Raw genomic sequence first — 14,389 nt, 5'->3', positions numbered from 1 at the left:
GAAAAGCATGATTCAATGGAAAAGAGTCTGAAAAAATCTAAAAAAATTCCGCTCCACAATCATGCGTAACCGTCACGTGATATTTACGATGCTCCAGCCACAACCCACTTTAAATTCACTCGAACTGAAACCCATCTTAATAAATGAATTGGAGACCACGATCTGAACGTTGTGAAGATTCAGCTCTTGCAGAAAGTTTAAGTTTTGGTTCGTGCAGCTCAAATGGTTGTCATGTCATGCCCGCTGTGGCATGTGATTCGCGAAACTAATAAGTGTTTAATGTCGTTATTTTGTATGTCAGTTTGTATTGCCAGTTCAGTCCTAGGTTTTAGGATAATTGCTGTTTTGTCAACTTGTCATAAAATCGTTAAAACTGTTCAAATACTATTGCTATCAAATAACATGTTTGCTGTGTTTTGTTGTTTACCAATTACACGTTTTACGGTTTTGCTTAGTTCTAAGGCGGTTTGAGGATTTTTTTGGATATTATGTAAGCTTGTTATTGTAATGCAACTCTTAACATCTTCAAAATCGTTATGTATGTAAAACATTAAAACTTATTTATTTTGCTTGCACAGCAGCAAACTTGTTCTGTCTACTTTTATAAAGTATATATACTTCTGTGAAGATTGTTAGACTTGGAACTAAAAATGGGAAATTGTCACACAACTGGACCAAATCAGGCTTTAGTTGTTTCTGGTAATTTATTGTTTGTTCACTATAAAATATTCCCAATAATGTCCACTGATGTCATAAAAATAAAAATAAAAATTATTACAAAATTGTCTGCAGACTCTTTAATGTTACCATAATTATCAATATTTATTGCAACATTTTTTTATCACTCAACTTGCAGTATTTTTAGTTTTATGATTTAATTTCAACAAAAATACATGTAAAAAAAACATGTATACATCTAATACTTTTCTTTTTTCTGTGTACCATATATATATCAAACACATGAATTAAAAAAAGTTGTGATTTTTAGGTGGATGTTGTGGTGCTGATGGAAAGAAATATGTCATTGGAGGTTGGGCATGGGCTTGGTGCTGCGTTACTGAAGTTCAACAGTAAGAAATGCTTAAATGCTATAAACAAACACATTCTGTTCCTTTGTTTATGTTAAATATGTGTCAAAAGATACAACTGCCTACTCCGTCTTAAATTTGTCTGAAATCAATTGTTTATTGTGTGAAACTAATGGTATTTTTATGACTAAACCGTTAAAATGTAATCATTCTAAATTAAGTGTCCCAACAAAATTTCAGCTATTTGTTTAAAAAAATCCTAATTGGTCCATTTTGTGCATCTATATGTGTGCATATTATAATAGGTTTAGTTTAATATTTCCATTACATTATTTTGGATAAGTGTTTCTGTTCTGTATGGTTGCCTTTGCTTCTAATTACTTAGCAATGATATTCAATACAATGTATATTTCAGTATCTCATTGGAAGTCATGACTTTGAACCCAACTTGTGAAAATGTGGAAACTGCAGAGGGTGTCCCTCTTACTGTAACCGGAGTCGCACAGGTAACATTTGTTTTTGGTTATTCCACATTTGTTTAATGACAAAACAATCAAAGTAAATATTATTTGAAAAGGCAACACTTGGTGTATTTCTATTATTTAGGGTAGAAATATAGTTTTGTAGTATTTAACTGTGTTGTATACGTTCCTGTTCACTGTGAAAAGTTATTAGATAGTGAAAACACTTGACATATCTAATTGTTCCTATTTTACTGAAAGCTAATGAGATAGCAAAATTTTAATGGACATTCCAAGCTTTAAATCAAATATATACTGCCTATAAAAGCTACATACTGGCAGATGTAAGCAAATTAATACACAAGTGCTACACTTTACAATACCAGGTATCTAGTTTTGTGTGGTGGAAGTGAGGGGGTTCTTTCCGACAGCAGTTGTTCGTATTAAAATTTGATCCTAAAGTAACAATGAAGATGAACTTGACACTGCACATAGCTATAAAATCGGCTATTACCTTTGCGAAATACAATTGTTATATTACTACCTTGAAAGATTGCAACAAAATTTGTGTATTTCTTTTGTAGGTAAAAGTAATGACAGAAAAGGACCTGCTTTCATCAGCTTGTGAACAGTTCCTCGGCAAAACAGTCCAACAAATTGAAGACATTCTGCTGCAAACATTGGAAGGTCATCTTCGTGCAATTTTAGGTGCGAAAATATGAAGCAGTTGAAAACAAGATTCTATAAACTTACTTTTACAACTATATTTATATATAATCCTGTTACCTACCCTATTAGGTTTAGATTTCATAGTATGTTAGGCCTGTTGAAAGCATTAGACCCTAAAAATTAATCAATAACGATCCATTAGAGCAGTCTCTATGGAAATAATGTGCGAAAGTACAAAAATAATGTGTCCTAATTTCATCTAACTGGACTTTTCTGGGCAAAAAACAACAACATAAATAGTAGATAGGGCTTGTTGGTTGATAATATTAAAAAAATGTCATTTGCCTATCTAAGATGTCATCTTGTTAAACAGTTTTACCATTATCACTGAAGATGATGGCATGAGCATTAGCCAAATAGTTTGAAAAATAGAGCATGTCGCTTTTTACGTCTATTTGGGCCATTATTTTTACCATAAAGTTTTAACATTGTAATGTACATTTTAAAGGTACACTGACAGTGGAGCAGATCTATCAAGATCGTGAGACCTTTGCAAGTCTTGTCAGGGAGGTTGCATCACCAGATGTGGGCAGAATGGGGATCGAAATTCTCAGTTTCGTGATCAAGGATGTTGTTGACAAAGTGGACTACTTGAGCTCGATTGGTCGTGCACAGACTGCTCAAGTTAAACGAGATGCTAAAATTGGTGTTGCTGAATCAGAAAGGGATTCTGGCATGGTGGTATGTGCAATAAGTTTTTTTTGAACCCCTGACTTTTTTGGCTGTATCTATGGCCTATTTTTGTAAATTCTATGTAGAGAGCATAGTTATATGGGATATTTTTTTACAATTAACACTCACTACTTGTTTTACTATTAATGTAGATAAATTGGATTTTCCGTCTTTTGTATGGGCTGGTTTGGTTTGCCATAAGCGTTAGCTCAAGCATTATTTAGTGGATGTTGGTCACATCAAAAGCTAAATTGTAAAACAGTTGGGAAAAATGCGATAAATCCAAAAATATTTCATGCAAAATGGTTGACATTTTAGATTAAAACGATTGAATATACATTTTTTTAATGGGAGCATCACAATGGTGGTAAATTCAAATATAAATGCAGTGCATCTGTCTCCAGACAATTATACTGCTGCGGATGCTATTTCGTTCACACAATACAAATTCAATCCATCTGCCGTATAAGCAAGTAGTTTTTGTTTTTATTGCAGGAAGCTCGTTGTGACAGGGCACTAATGGATGTGAAATTCGATTCCGACACCAAAATAGCTGATTCTGAACGAGCGTTCAAAATGTCGCAAGCTGCTTACCAAAAGGAAGTTAACACTTCGGTAAGAAAATAGAAATATCACATCTTTGAGCATTTTTTGTCCATTTTTTTAAAAAAAGGTTGTGCTTTTGCTGGTAGTTAAGTATTGGCTGATTAATTATGGTCAATGTCTTGTCACCAGCTGCACTGAGGAAGCCTTATATGCAGGGTTGCCATACCATCCTTATTTCTAAAATTTGTCCTTTTTTGAAGGGCAATGTGTAAAAAAAATGATTGTCCTAAGTTCTATAAAATGTCCTTGTTTTGACTTGAGTCCTTATCTTGTCTTATTTTTAACAATTACAGAACTTATATCTTTTCCGCAGGCATCCAGCATTGCATAATATACATGTTTTTGCGCAAAAGTTTTGAGTCATTACAAATAAAAATGTAAAGAATTTTTTTTATTTGATATCTCATGGCTTGTATAAATGTCAGGATTTTTTTTTAAATTGTTTTTTCAGCCCCCTTATCTTTGGGTCCATGTCTATGGCAACCCTGCTTATAGGTCAAAACAGTCTGCACTGTCTTTAGCTAACTTATAAGTTTAAATGAAAAAAAGCTTCAGTGCAACTTTCATTTTTTACGCTGCAAACATATGTTTACACGATCTTGTGTAGCAAGCGGAGGCCCAGCTAGCTTACCAACTTCAGGCTGCCAAGGAAAAGCAAAAGATTAGGAAAGAAGAAATTGAGATTGAAGTTGTTCAACGCCGCAAGCAAATTGACGTGGAAGCAAAAGAAATTGAACGTAAAGATCGTGAACTGGAAGCCACCGTCAGACGACCAACAGAAGCGGAAGCATACAAAGTTAAAACACTTGCTGAAGGAAAAAGGTGATTATTGTTTTATACAATATTTTAGTATCCAAGATGCTCTTGATTAACCAAGATTTAGTGTATTTTGCAGTTTAATTTTAAAGTTTTGAAATAATTATAACATGACATGTTTTGACACTTTTTAATTACTGTCTCGATAAAAGATATTTAGCGTTACCTTATGGTGTGAGTAATATGACTAGATTGTTAGAACTGCCTAGTTCATTTTTCCATGTGAAAGCAAGTTGGCAATATGCCAGAAATCAACCCACACTTTTCCCACATCCTTGAAGCGCCCACTGAAAAAACAACTAGGCTATTTCTGAAGAGGGCTTTTACTTTGTTTGTTCTGTTCAATGATGGGCAATAAAATAGCCCACATTGACATGAAAAGTTGGTACACTTGTTAGGTATATAAATAGGTTACTTTTAGTTGAATGTATTAATATTGACATGAGGCTTTCAACATTACAGTACCTTTTTTGTACCCATTTTTGTACAACCATGTTTTTTTTCTTTTGAGGGTGCTATGTATGTATGTATGTATGTGATGTTTAACTGCAAACCTTCATCAAAAGATTAAATGGTTGGCTATCCTAATGAATGATTTTTAGTGGTAGTACCAAAATTCCGCATGGGACCGTATGTGATTACAAAGTAGGCAATGACATGAATGTGCTTTTGTTAAAATTATATTTTTGCAGACTTTTGCAAGCACTGACAGTTAGAGCTATTCAGGTTTGCAATTGAAATAACACTAGAATCTGAAATTTATCCTTGTTGGTGCTTGTATTATCACATTTCACACCATGCAGTATTCTAAGCAGTCTAACATGCGGCATTCTAAGTACTCTAACATGCAGTATTCAGTACCACCCCTTTTTAGCATTGTTTTTTATGTTTCAGTGTCTTTGTAGTATAGGGTTGCCATACGTCAGGATTTTCCCTGACATGTCAGGGAATTTAGTGTTTAAATCTGCGTCAGGGAGAAATGTTAAAATCTACTTAGAAGTCAGGAATTTTAAGAAAAAAAAATGTATATATATATACTATGAAATTAATGTACAAACGAAGAAAGTTTCTAGTAGTTAGCTACAACCGCGTCTTATATGCCTGTTTCGTTTTGCATTGTGTGTGCACGCATAACAGTACCTGTTTGTTACAGTCTAACAATACGCGTTATATATACACAAATAAAAATCTGCATTTCAAGAAAACACAGCATTCGATGCTACGTGGGAAAGTGGGAAATTTCATTTGCTGTGTACCTAATATGCAAGGAACTAACTAACAACGAAAAGTCGAATGTTGTGAGACATAAAAACGTTTTTTCAGTGGCATTTTATTTCAAATTTGAAAAGGTCTTTGTGGCTCCCGTTGTAGTGTTTTTCTGTGTAAAATTGGTCAGAATGGTTTTTAGAGCGGGAAAGGTTGGAGACCCCTGATATATGTGCTTATTGTTTTTTTTTTAGGATAGTAAGATTAACTAAACGGAAGCCTACACAGAAAGGTAATTGACAAGGATCAGAGCACCGTATCTAACGTTTTCTCATGTCGCCGTCCGTGTGACTTCCGAATATTACAAATTTATTCCGGAATATAAGTGTTTGGATTTCAAAAATGGTTAACGCAGCGGTTCTCAAACTGGGATCCGTGGACCTTTAGGTTGGTAGAGCTACTAACACCATAATGCAAATGACATCCAAAGTCGATTAGGGGGCGTAAATAGCTGAATTTTGTATTTAGCGGCTATAAATGGGTTGGGTTGGGAAATAAGTTTTTAAAATTTTTACATTAGTAACTAATTTTTTGGGTTAGTTTTATTGAATTTTAAGTGCTAATACCTTACCCCGACCCTAATAGCCCCAACTGTGAGCATTTTTTGAGATATAACGTATCGACTTTGGTTGTCATTTGCGTTATGGTGTTAGTAGCTCTACCCTTTAGGTTTAGGGTATTTTGCGGGGACCGCAAAAAGGTGGAAGTAATTCTATATTTATATTTGGCGTCAGTTTGTGCAACTGAATAAATTATGGATCCCCTTCTGTGAAGGGGACACATAATGTTTTTGTCCGTATTCTTTTTTCTGTCTAACTCTGGTTTGTTAAACGCGTTTGGTCAAGAAGGAATGCTTCAAATTTATTAAAATTTGCACAGATGTTACATATTAATCCAAATTTGATCCTCCTGAAGTTTGACCCCCAATGACCCAGCGGTTCACCCACAGGCCCCCAAAACGTAAAATTTTTAAAACGGCTGTACTGACTAAAGTACATCATCTAGGAGTTATGTGCTCTGTTGGTTGGTGCAATGTGATGTTTTCTAAAGAATTTTCTAACTTTTAACAGGATTTCCCATTTTTACCCCCTAAACCCCAAAATATTCGTTTCTGTCTAACGATGGTTTGTCAAACGCGTTTGGTCAAGAATGAGTGCTTTAAATTTATTCAAATTGACACAGATGTTAGCTATTGTTTAAAACCTGATCCTCCTAAAGTTTGACCCCAAATGACCCAGCGGTTCACCCACAAGCCCCCAAAACGTTTCATGCTTTGTTGGTTGGTGCAATGTAAGGTATTCTAAATACTTTTCTAATTTTTTATTGGATTTACCCATTTTTTACCCCTTTAACCCCGAAATAATCGTCACCCCTTAAATCCTGAAATAATCTTATTTGGTTTCAGGCCAGAAATACAAGCCCTAATGTGCTAAAATTTTAAACAATTGTTTGCAGTAGGTTACTGGTTTAGTATTCAAAAATTTGCCTTAATCGGCCAAATAATGACTTTCACAGCCCATAGTTTGTGTACACTGTCAGTCAGACAGAAGTCCCAAGGGAGTCATTCACTGGTTTACGATTAAAACGGTTTTGTGCAGAGCGGGAGTGCTCAGCTTGACGTCCGGACAGACGTTTTAAGAGACAGTCTTTTCAGTGATTAGAAATCAGCTGTTTTTGTGCAGCAATGCCATGTCGTTTTATAAGTTATCACTCGCACTTTCAGCGAACGTTTTACACCTAAGACGCAATTTAAATTCGATAAAAGTGCTTCGGTTTTGATCAACATAAAAGTGAAAAAATAAACATAATTTCTTTTTATCGCCGTGATAAATAGTCTTTAAATTCTCGTTGTCAGCTTGGCCGCCACATGACCAGAGGTCACTAAAGGTCAACTTGTAGGTATTACAAACACAGTTAAGATCGAATTTTCGTCACAACGTAGCTTCATTATTTTTGACAAATCAATACTCAAATATAAATTAGGCAAACCGGTATTGTTTTACACTAAGTCTGCTTGCTATTGAAAAAGGTTTCAAAAGAGGTTACTAAAGGTCAGTGAGAGGTTACTAAAGCTCAATGGTAGTCGTTTTGCGAAACAAAGTTAAGTAAAAAACAATTTGTTATGTATACCTGTGCAGCAAATGGCTGTTTAATTTATAGTGTCTGTAATATAACTATTAAGGTTTTGTAGGAAAATTTGTTTAAAACCCGACGTTGGACGACAATATATGGGTCGAAGCTAGAGATTAAATTGAAATATTTGTATCGTTTTTTTAAAGTTTTTGTAATTTTATGACAATAATCTAAAAATCACCGCAACATTTGTTTACCGTAAATCCGCACAAACACGCGTGTGGGGACCCATCAGTTTTTGTTTACAAAAACAATCATATGTGTAGATCAATTGATGTGTATAGTAAATTGGTAAATATCGTATAGAATATATAAAATGGAAGTATATCAGAAAGCCACTCTTCTAGTTTAAATTATAGTGAAAATGAGGATCGACGGTCTCCATTACTAAACAATAGGCTTTATTGCATGACAACCCACAAAAATGCAATTGTTGGCCCACAATTGTAATTCTTTTATCTTGTTTGTGATGTCAGATTTGGATGATTGTTGTGCTCAATTTAGCATAACTAGCTAAAATCCTGCAATGAACTTTCGTTTTTCTGAAATACACATTCAGGCTTGCCAACCGCGAGCCCTCGAAATAATGGTAAATGGACCGTTTAGAAAAAATAACAAAAATGTTTGAGAAAAACTGGGTTAATGCAAGCGAGATAAATTTTGTCAGGGATTGTGTATCATAAAATATGGCAACCCTATTGTAGTATAAAATTATGCTATTTTGAGGTCAAACTATTGGCCAACAGCTTGCATTCCTAACTTCTATTAACTTTTGAATGAACTAAAAATTCTCTTCAGAACAAAAGTAGTTGAGGCAGCTCGTGCCGATGCAGAAAGAATCAAACAAGTGGGCGGTGCAGAGGCGTCGTCTATTGAAGCTATCGGCAAAGCTGAAGCAGAAAGCATGAGACAAAAAGCAGCAGCATATAAACAATATGGAGATGCTGCCTTGATGTCACTCGTCTTGGAATCACTGCCCAAGGTATGTAACATTTTAGAAGTATTTTTTCTCTGAACAGTTTTTAAAAGTCTTGTGGATGTATGCTCCACAAAGCAACAATTAATTAACCTGTATTACTTGAAGTTTAACCCAATTTACCTACCTTGAATATTTAAGAATTGTACTGTTTTGGATGCCATTGCTAATATTTACCTTTGCTAAATATTCGAATAAAAAAATTTGCCAGTATTTACTTAAATAATTAGGGTTCCAAAAGGTATTACGGCCAACTGCTAAGGTTTTTAAATACATAATAAAAATGTTTCTGGTTTTAAACGATTTGAAAAAGATATGCATACCCACAACAATTTACAACATTCTGTCTCTTGTGTATAATAGCTTATTAGTTGTTAAAATAGTTTATAGATGGGCCTTACTACCCGAAGAATAAAAAAAAACTGAATACAAAACTTACGTTTAAAAGGTAAAAGTGAACTAATTTTTTCGATTGAGTATCTCTAAAACATATTTTTCTCATGTGGGTTGTTATTTTAGATTGCAGCAGAGGTATCTGCTCCTCTGTCAAGAGTGGATGAGATTGTTTTGCTGGGAGGCGACAATGACAGAACAACAAGCGAAGTGACAAAATTATTGGCAGAACTGCCACCAGCAGTGCAAGCTGTTACTGGGGTTGACATCTCAAAGGTAATACAGTTTTTTTACATGTTTGGATGTTGATAGGAGGGGTACTTAAATTTATGTTTTTCATGGCTAGGTTTTTGTTTTAATTTACATGGGTTTGAGGTGTTAATAGGGGTAGTTCGTAAATTTATGTTTTTGTGCCATTTAAATATCAAGCGCATACAAAAAATTTAAGTCATTCTTTCCTAAGAATTTACGTTTGGCCTTTACAGCACCATTGGTATCTATAAGCAAGCATAATGAGCATCATCAAATATAAGTGGCATATTGGTGAAACAGTACACATCAAATGTTTTAAATATCAAGAAGAAATTTGTCTTAAAAAATAGCCCAACTTTTAGTTATACATGTTAAAAAATATTGTTTAATTTTAAATTGAAAAAAGTCTTTACTTAATAACTGGTCAGCCATTTTATTAGTCTTGTTTACTTGTGCTTACTGTAGCACAAATTTATTTCCTGCTCTATATCATAACTCAAAAAATCAAACATTTTGTTTAAGAATATTAAAACATTGTAAAAGCATTCAACGCAGCTTAATAAAACATTATTCTTCAACTTTTTTAACTGGCGTTTATTTTACAGGTCTTGAAACAAATGCCTGGAGCTAAGTAGTGCTTGCACGATATTAGCTGAAATATTGCATGAATGAAGAATAACACTGCTTGGCCCTCAGTGAGTTCACATTTACCTCACTATGGCCGACAGACTAATCAAGTCTAATAATAATGCAAATATCTGGTAGTGTTGATGTTTTTGTGTATGACTTTATTTTACGGTAGATATGTGTATAAAAACCTATGTTAGTTTATTTTCATGGTTTTACAAAGTGTGAAACTGTATGAAAAATACTACTTATATTGTTAAACCCTTCATATTGCAACCATAGGGCTGTTACATAATGTCGTTTCACATATTCAGTCTTTGCAAGGAAACATAGTGTTGTTTTGTAATTGTTTGCGTCAACAATATTCCATCCAGCATTGCACTGAAAAACCTGCCTACGGTATTTGACTTTTGTTCCAATAAGCATGTGCCTAAACTCACTAATTTTTACGGCATTTAATAACTGAAAATGAAACGTTTTCTGTGTGTGTATTTTGTTGTGCCTTTCATATTGTTTAGCTACAAAAAGATATTCAACATTCTTAATCAACCATTTTTGTTGAGCAGTGTAGAATACAGTTTAAAGACTACTTAGTGGAACTGTAAATAACTGTGTTACTTTAAAACATTTTTGTCAACGTTTTTTTTCTTTTTCAGCTTTGATTCAAATAATTTGTGTTTAAAATACTCGTATTCGTGGTACCTAGCCACATAATATCAGTCTTTCCAGATTTTACCATAGAAATAGGTGTAAATGTGTTGATACATGTTTTAACCAATGCATGGTGATCCTATTTTGTCTTTTAAGCTTGTTATGGTCCATTAGCTTGTAAGTATGCAACAAAATATGGGTGCTGCAACAAGAAAGATAAAATATTGCTGTTTAAACAAAGTAGTTTGCCCTTTCTTCAGACGTGGTGTACACACTAATTCGCTAACTGTTTTTATGAAACTGTCAATAAACATGTAACCGAAATATCTCCTGGGCTATTTTAGCAGTTGTATAAACAGTGCTTACCTATCATACACCACAGGACAGATGTTGCTATTTCATTGCCATGCAAGAACTTGTAAATATAAAGTAACATATTTAGGTGAAGAAAAAAAAAATATCGAAATGGTGCTGCATAGGCAATCATACAACACTAACTTTTACAGCTATGGTAAAACCCCTAACTAGATCTATCTGTACCTGTGTACCCTGTTTGAGTAACGCTAGAATAAACTATAAAATATACATTGGTTTGACACAGCCATAAAACCTTTATTGAAAAAATAAATTCAAATACATTTTTGCAACTTCAAAACTTCATAGTAATGGAAAAAACACTTGCGAGAACACAGGACCTAAAAATACAACACAACAATTAGTGTAAAAAAGCACACTATATGTGTCCAACCTATTTACCAATTAACTTGCAGTCATTTTGATTGGTCGAACAATTCCTTCCCGGGAAGGTGGCTTGTGCGAACACAGTTTCACGCCAGGGGCTTTCCCGCCAGAAGGCATCGCTTCGGTCCTGTTGTCGTAGTCATAAGCAGTCAGGACAAGTGAGAAGCAAAAGATCAAAGTCAAGGAAATGGTTACAAAGTGCTTTTTTGTCCTTTTTGCACTATGGCCAAGACGGCCGAGTGGTTAACGCAGCCGCCTTGTGCTCGTAAGGTTGGGATTCAAGTTTCAAACTTTAGGGGAATTGCTTTACACCGGTGGAATCTTATGGGTTAAATTAAATTGATTTAAACAAGTCAAAAAATCAAACCAAATGTGATGCAATGGACTTTCATCAGCTTGGCCCAACTTCCGCAGGTACACTCTCAAACAATTCAACATTTCATTACATGCGCACTTTTCCGGGACAGTTTCTAACTTAACAAACATGGCATTTAAAATCAGTTTTTATTTTGTGAAGCAAACTGGTGCATTCCACTGAAACTTGAAAGTCACCCAGATGGTAGAGTGGTTAGCCTTATGTTCACACGGTTGTGCGTTCTAATCTTATCTTAGCGGCATAGCTCCAACCCAGTGGTTCCCGATGAACTAAATTGGAGTCGCCAGCTGCCTAATTCCAAAAAATCAAATAAAAATGATTTAATGGACTTGCAATAAAACAGACAGCTTAACGGCAGACTCATTGTGAGCATAATGCATTCAGGACTAATACGTAACAAACAAGTTTATAGAGCTCTTCTGGCAAGTATTTTTATTCCGACGTTTCGACATCCTATGCAGGTCGCCTTCACCAGGGTAAAAAAGGGACGTCGAAACGTCGGGATCAAAATACATTTGCCAGAAGAGCTCTATAAATTTGATATCATGCCTGGCAGCAATAGCCTACATACGCCATAAACAAAGCCATTCTGGGCCAGAAATGGATACCAAGTGTGTTATAAACAGGGAGTCGAACCGCTTGTCATATGGGTTCAGGTTTACTTGGTTTTGTTTTTAAGGGTTCGGGTTCGGTTCCGGTTTTTAAAAATGCATATCCGAACCGGTTTGCGGTTTTTAAACCGGTTCACATTTTTATTCGTTTAAATTTAATTCTACCCATCATCTACCTGGCCTTGTCACACTCAAAAGAATTTTGCCCGTGCACTGTTATTTTTGACATGCCCTATAAGTGTTATGTCGTGTATTCTTCAGTGCGCTGTTTTGAAAAAAATCACAAAATACAAAACAGACTGCATTTTTTACTGGTTCGGTTCCGGTTCCGGTCCAACGCCAAACAAAATATGGGGTTCAACTCCGGTTCGGGTTTTTAGAAAATCGTAATTGGCGGTTCGGGTTCGGTTCGGGTTTAATGAAATTAACCGCTCAAACGGGTTCGCGGGTTCGGGTTCAGTTCCGGTTCGACTCCCTGTTTATAAAGGCTTTACACAGTTATGTTATTGCGCAAGTTAAGTGTGCCTCAAACTTTAGGTATATCTGTGACAAGATCAAGGCATCAAAGGATATTTGCTGTGACTGGAAGATGGAGAATATCGGTTTCGGTGACGATCTCCAACATATGGTTGATCGTTCCCACACCAGAATCGCCTTCAACTCCAACAGCGATGGCGTAAATCTCAAGGTTTACCACAGTCTCCATACCTGCAGCTACCTAAATATGGAAAGCAAGTTATACGTGTCTGCTGGTCAGTTTAAATTTTAAACCATTAGAAATCAACACAAAGCATGACTATAGATACAGCGTTATATCGAATGAATTTGGTCTCCCAAGCATTGCCACATATGGCAAGACAAAGACTTGAAAAATCCACCCTGCGGTGTGATTAGAACCCACGATGGAAGCTTCGGTGCTTGTGATTCGACTTTCGACGGGGTTGCCACTGAGCCTGTGTAGCTCAGTTGGTAAAACGCGAATACCGGAATGGCTCCTGTCGTGGGTTCGAGTCCCACTGCAGGCATCAGATTACTGGTTAATATAGCGATTCCCTACTACGAAGCTGACATGTGCATCATAGGAGGTTGGCAACGGTGCTTGTGATTCGACCGAGCCTGTGTAGCTCAGTTGGTAGAACGCGAATACCGGAAAGACTCCTGTACAAAGTTCGAACCCCACCGCAGGCTAGATTTTTCTAGCCTATGCTAAGCCGCATGGGAATGCTTGGTGAACGGCAGATATATGCAAGTGTGACGTGATCGCTGGTCGGCATTGAAGCTTCAGAGCTGATTCCAGTTGTGAAGGTATGTTTATCTCAAATCATACATAAGACATTGAGATTCGACTTATGTCTATAGACGGGACGTACCGGGCCAGGGGTGTACTGAACTCGGATCCCAGTACCGGGAGGCGGTTGCTTGACCTTGAAGCGACAAAGGTCAATGCCAGTGTTCTTCAGTTTCACCGAATAGCTGTAAGTGCTTCCTTCCCGCAATACACCGAACACAACCTGAAATGCTTGCTTTTAGAGACTATTTGTTTCAACACTGATTATAATCAGTATAATTATAGAAACTAAGATTATCCAGTTTTAGGTCGTTGAGTGTGCTTCAAACAGAAACGGATTTGAAAATCTAAGATAGCTTGTTATTGACCTCTGGTGGCAAAAGTTGGAAGCCACGATCCGCAACTTTGGTGTTGCCTAGCGACAATCCACCAGCGACAGATGAAGTGTTCACTTTCCTCCGAACTGGGTCCTCCACCTCCATAAACTGCAAAATACAATACAAAACTCAAATAGTTTCGAAATCTACAACAAAAATGAGATATGGTATGAAGCCATAGACATGTCAACGTAGAAAGATGCGTCGTATGTAACACAAAGTCAACGTTGCCTTCTTATCTTGTCCTGTTTCCCTTCATTGTGGTACGCGTACTTGCTATTGAGGTTTGTCACGAAACTTCTGATAGTTCCGATAGCTGCAATGAGTCAACCTTAATGCACAATTGCGGTGCTACGTTCTTGCACGTACTTATTTAGTTGTTTTTG

At 35.9% G+C, this 14,389-nt stretch overlaps 2 protein-coding genes across 2 annotated transcripts in view; one reads left to right on the top strand and one right to left on the bottom strand.

Annotated features, from left to right (window-relative positions):
- Positions 1-554: 554 nt before the first annotated feature.
- LOC145212545 (flotillin-2-like) lies at positions 555-10,936 on the top strand. The gene is made up of 10 exons (XM_080080706.1): positions 555-699; positions 989-1,070; positions 1,444-1,534; positions 2,074-2,197; positions 2,667-2,899; positions 3,386-3,505; positions 4,104-4,318; positions 8,510-8,693; positions 9,207-9,356; positions 9,938-10,936. Exons 1-10 carry the CDS (start codon positions 651-653, stop codon positions 9,965-9,967), a joined length of 1,278 nt encoding a protein of 425 aa, XP_079936832.1. The 5' UTR covers positions 555-650; the 3' UTR covers positions 9,968-10,936.
- Positions 10,937-11,201: 265 nt separating this feature from the next.
- LOC145213472 (sperm-associated antigen 17-like) overlaps positions 11,202-14,389 on the bottom strand; it is a 38,018-nt gene continuing 34,830 nt past the window's right edge. Inside the window, exons 40-44 of the mRNA XM_080081758.1 lie at positions 13,995-14,111; positions 13,709-13,849; positions 12,912-13,056; positions 11,367-11,509; positions 11,202-11,305 (exon numbers count right to left, since the gene is read on the bottom strand). Of these exons, the coding sequence (XP_079937884.1) occupies positions 11,370-11,509; positions 12,912-13,056; positions 13,709-13,849; positions 13,995-14,111 (543 nt within the window). The 3' untranslated portion in view covers positions 11,202-11,305; positions 11,367-11,369. The remainder of the gene's footprint in view (positions 11,306-11,366; positions 11,510-12,911; positions 13,057-13,708; positions 13,850-13,994; positions 14,112-14,389) is intronic.

This window comes from Phallusia mammillata, chromosome 2 (assembly GCF_965637545.1).
Source record: "Phallusia mammillata chromosome 2, kaPhaMamm4.hap1.1, whole genome shotgun sequence".
NCBI classification, from domain to species: Eukaryota; Metazoa; Chordata; class Ascidiacea; order Phlebobranchia; family Ascidiidae; genus Phallusia; species Phallusia mammillata.
Note: the sequence above shows the minus strand (reverse complement) of the source record. Positions and strands in the feature narration are given on the sequence as shown.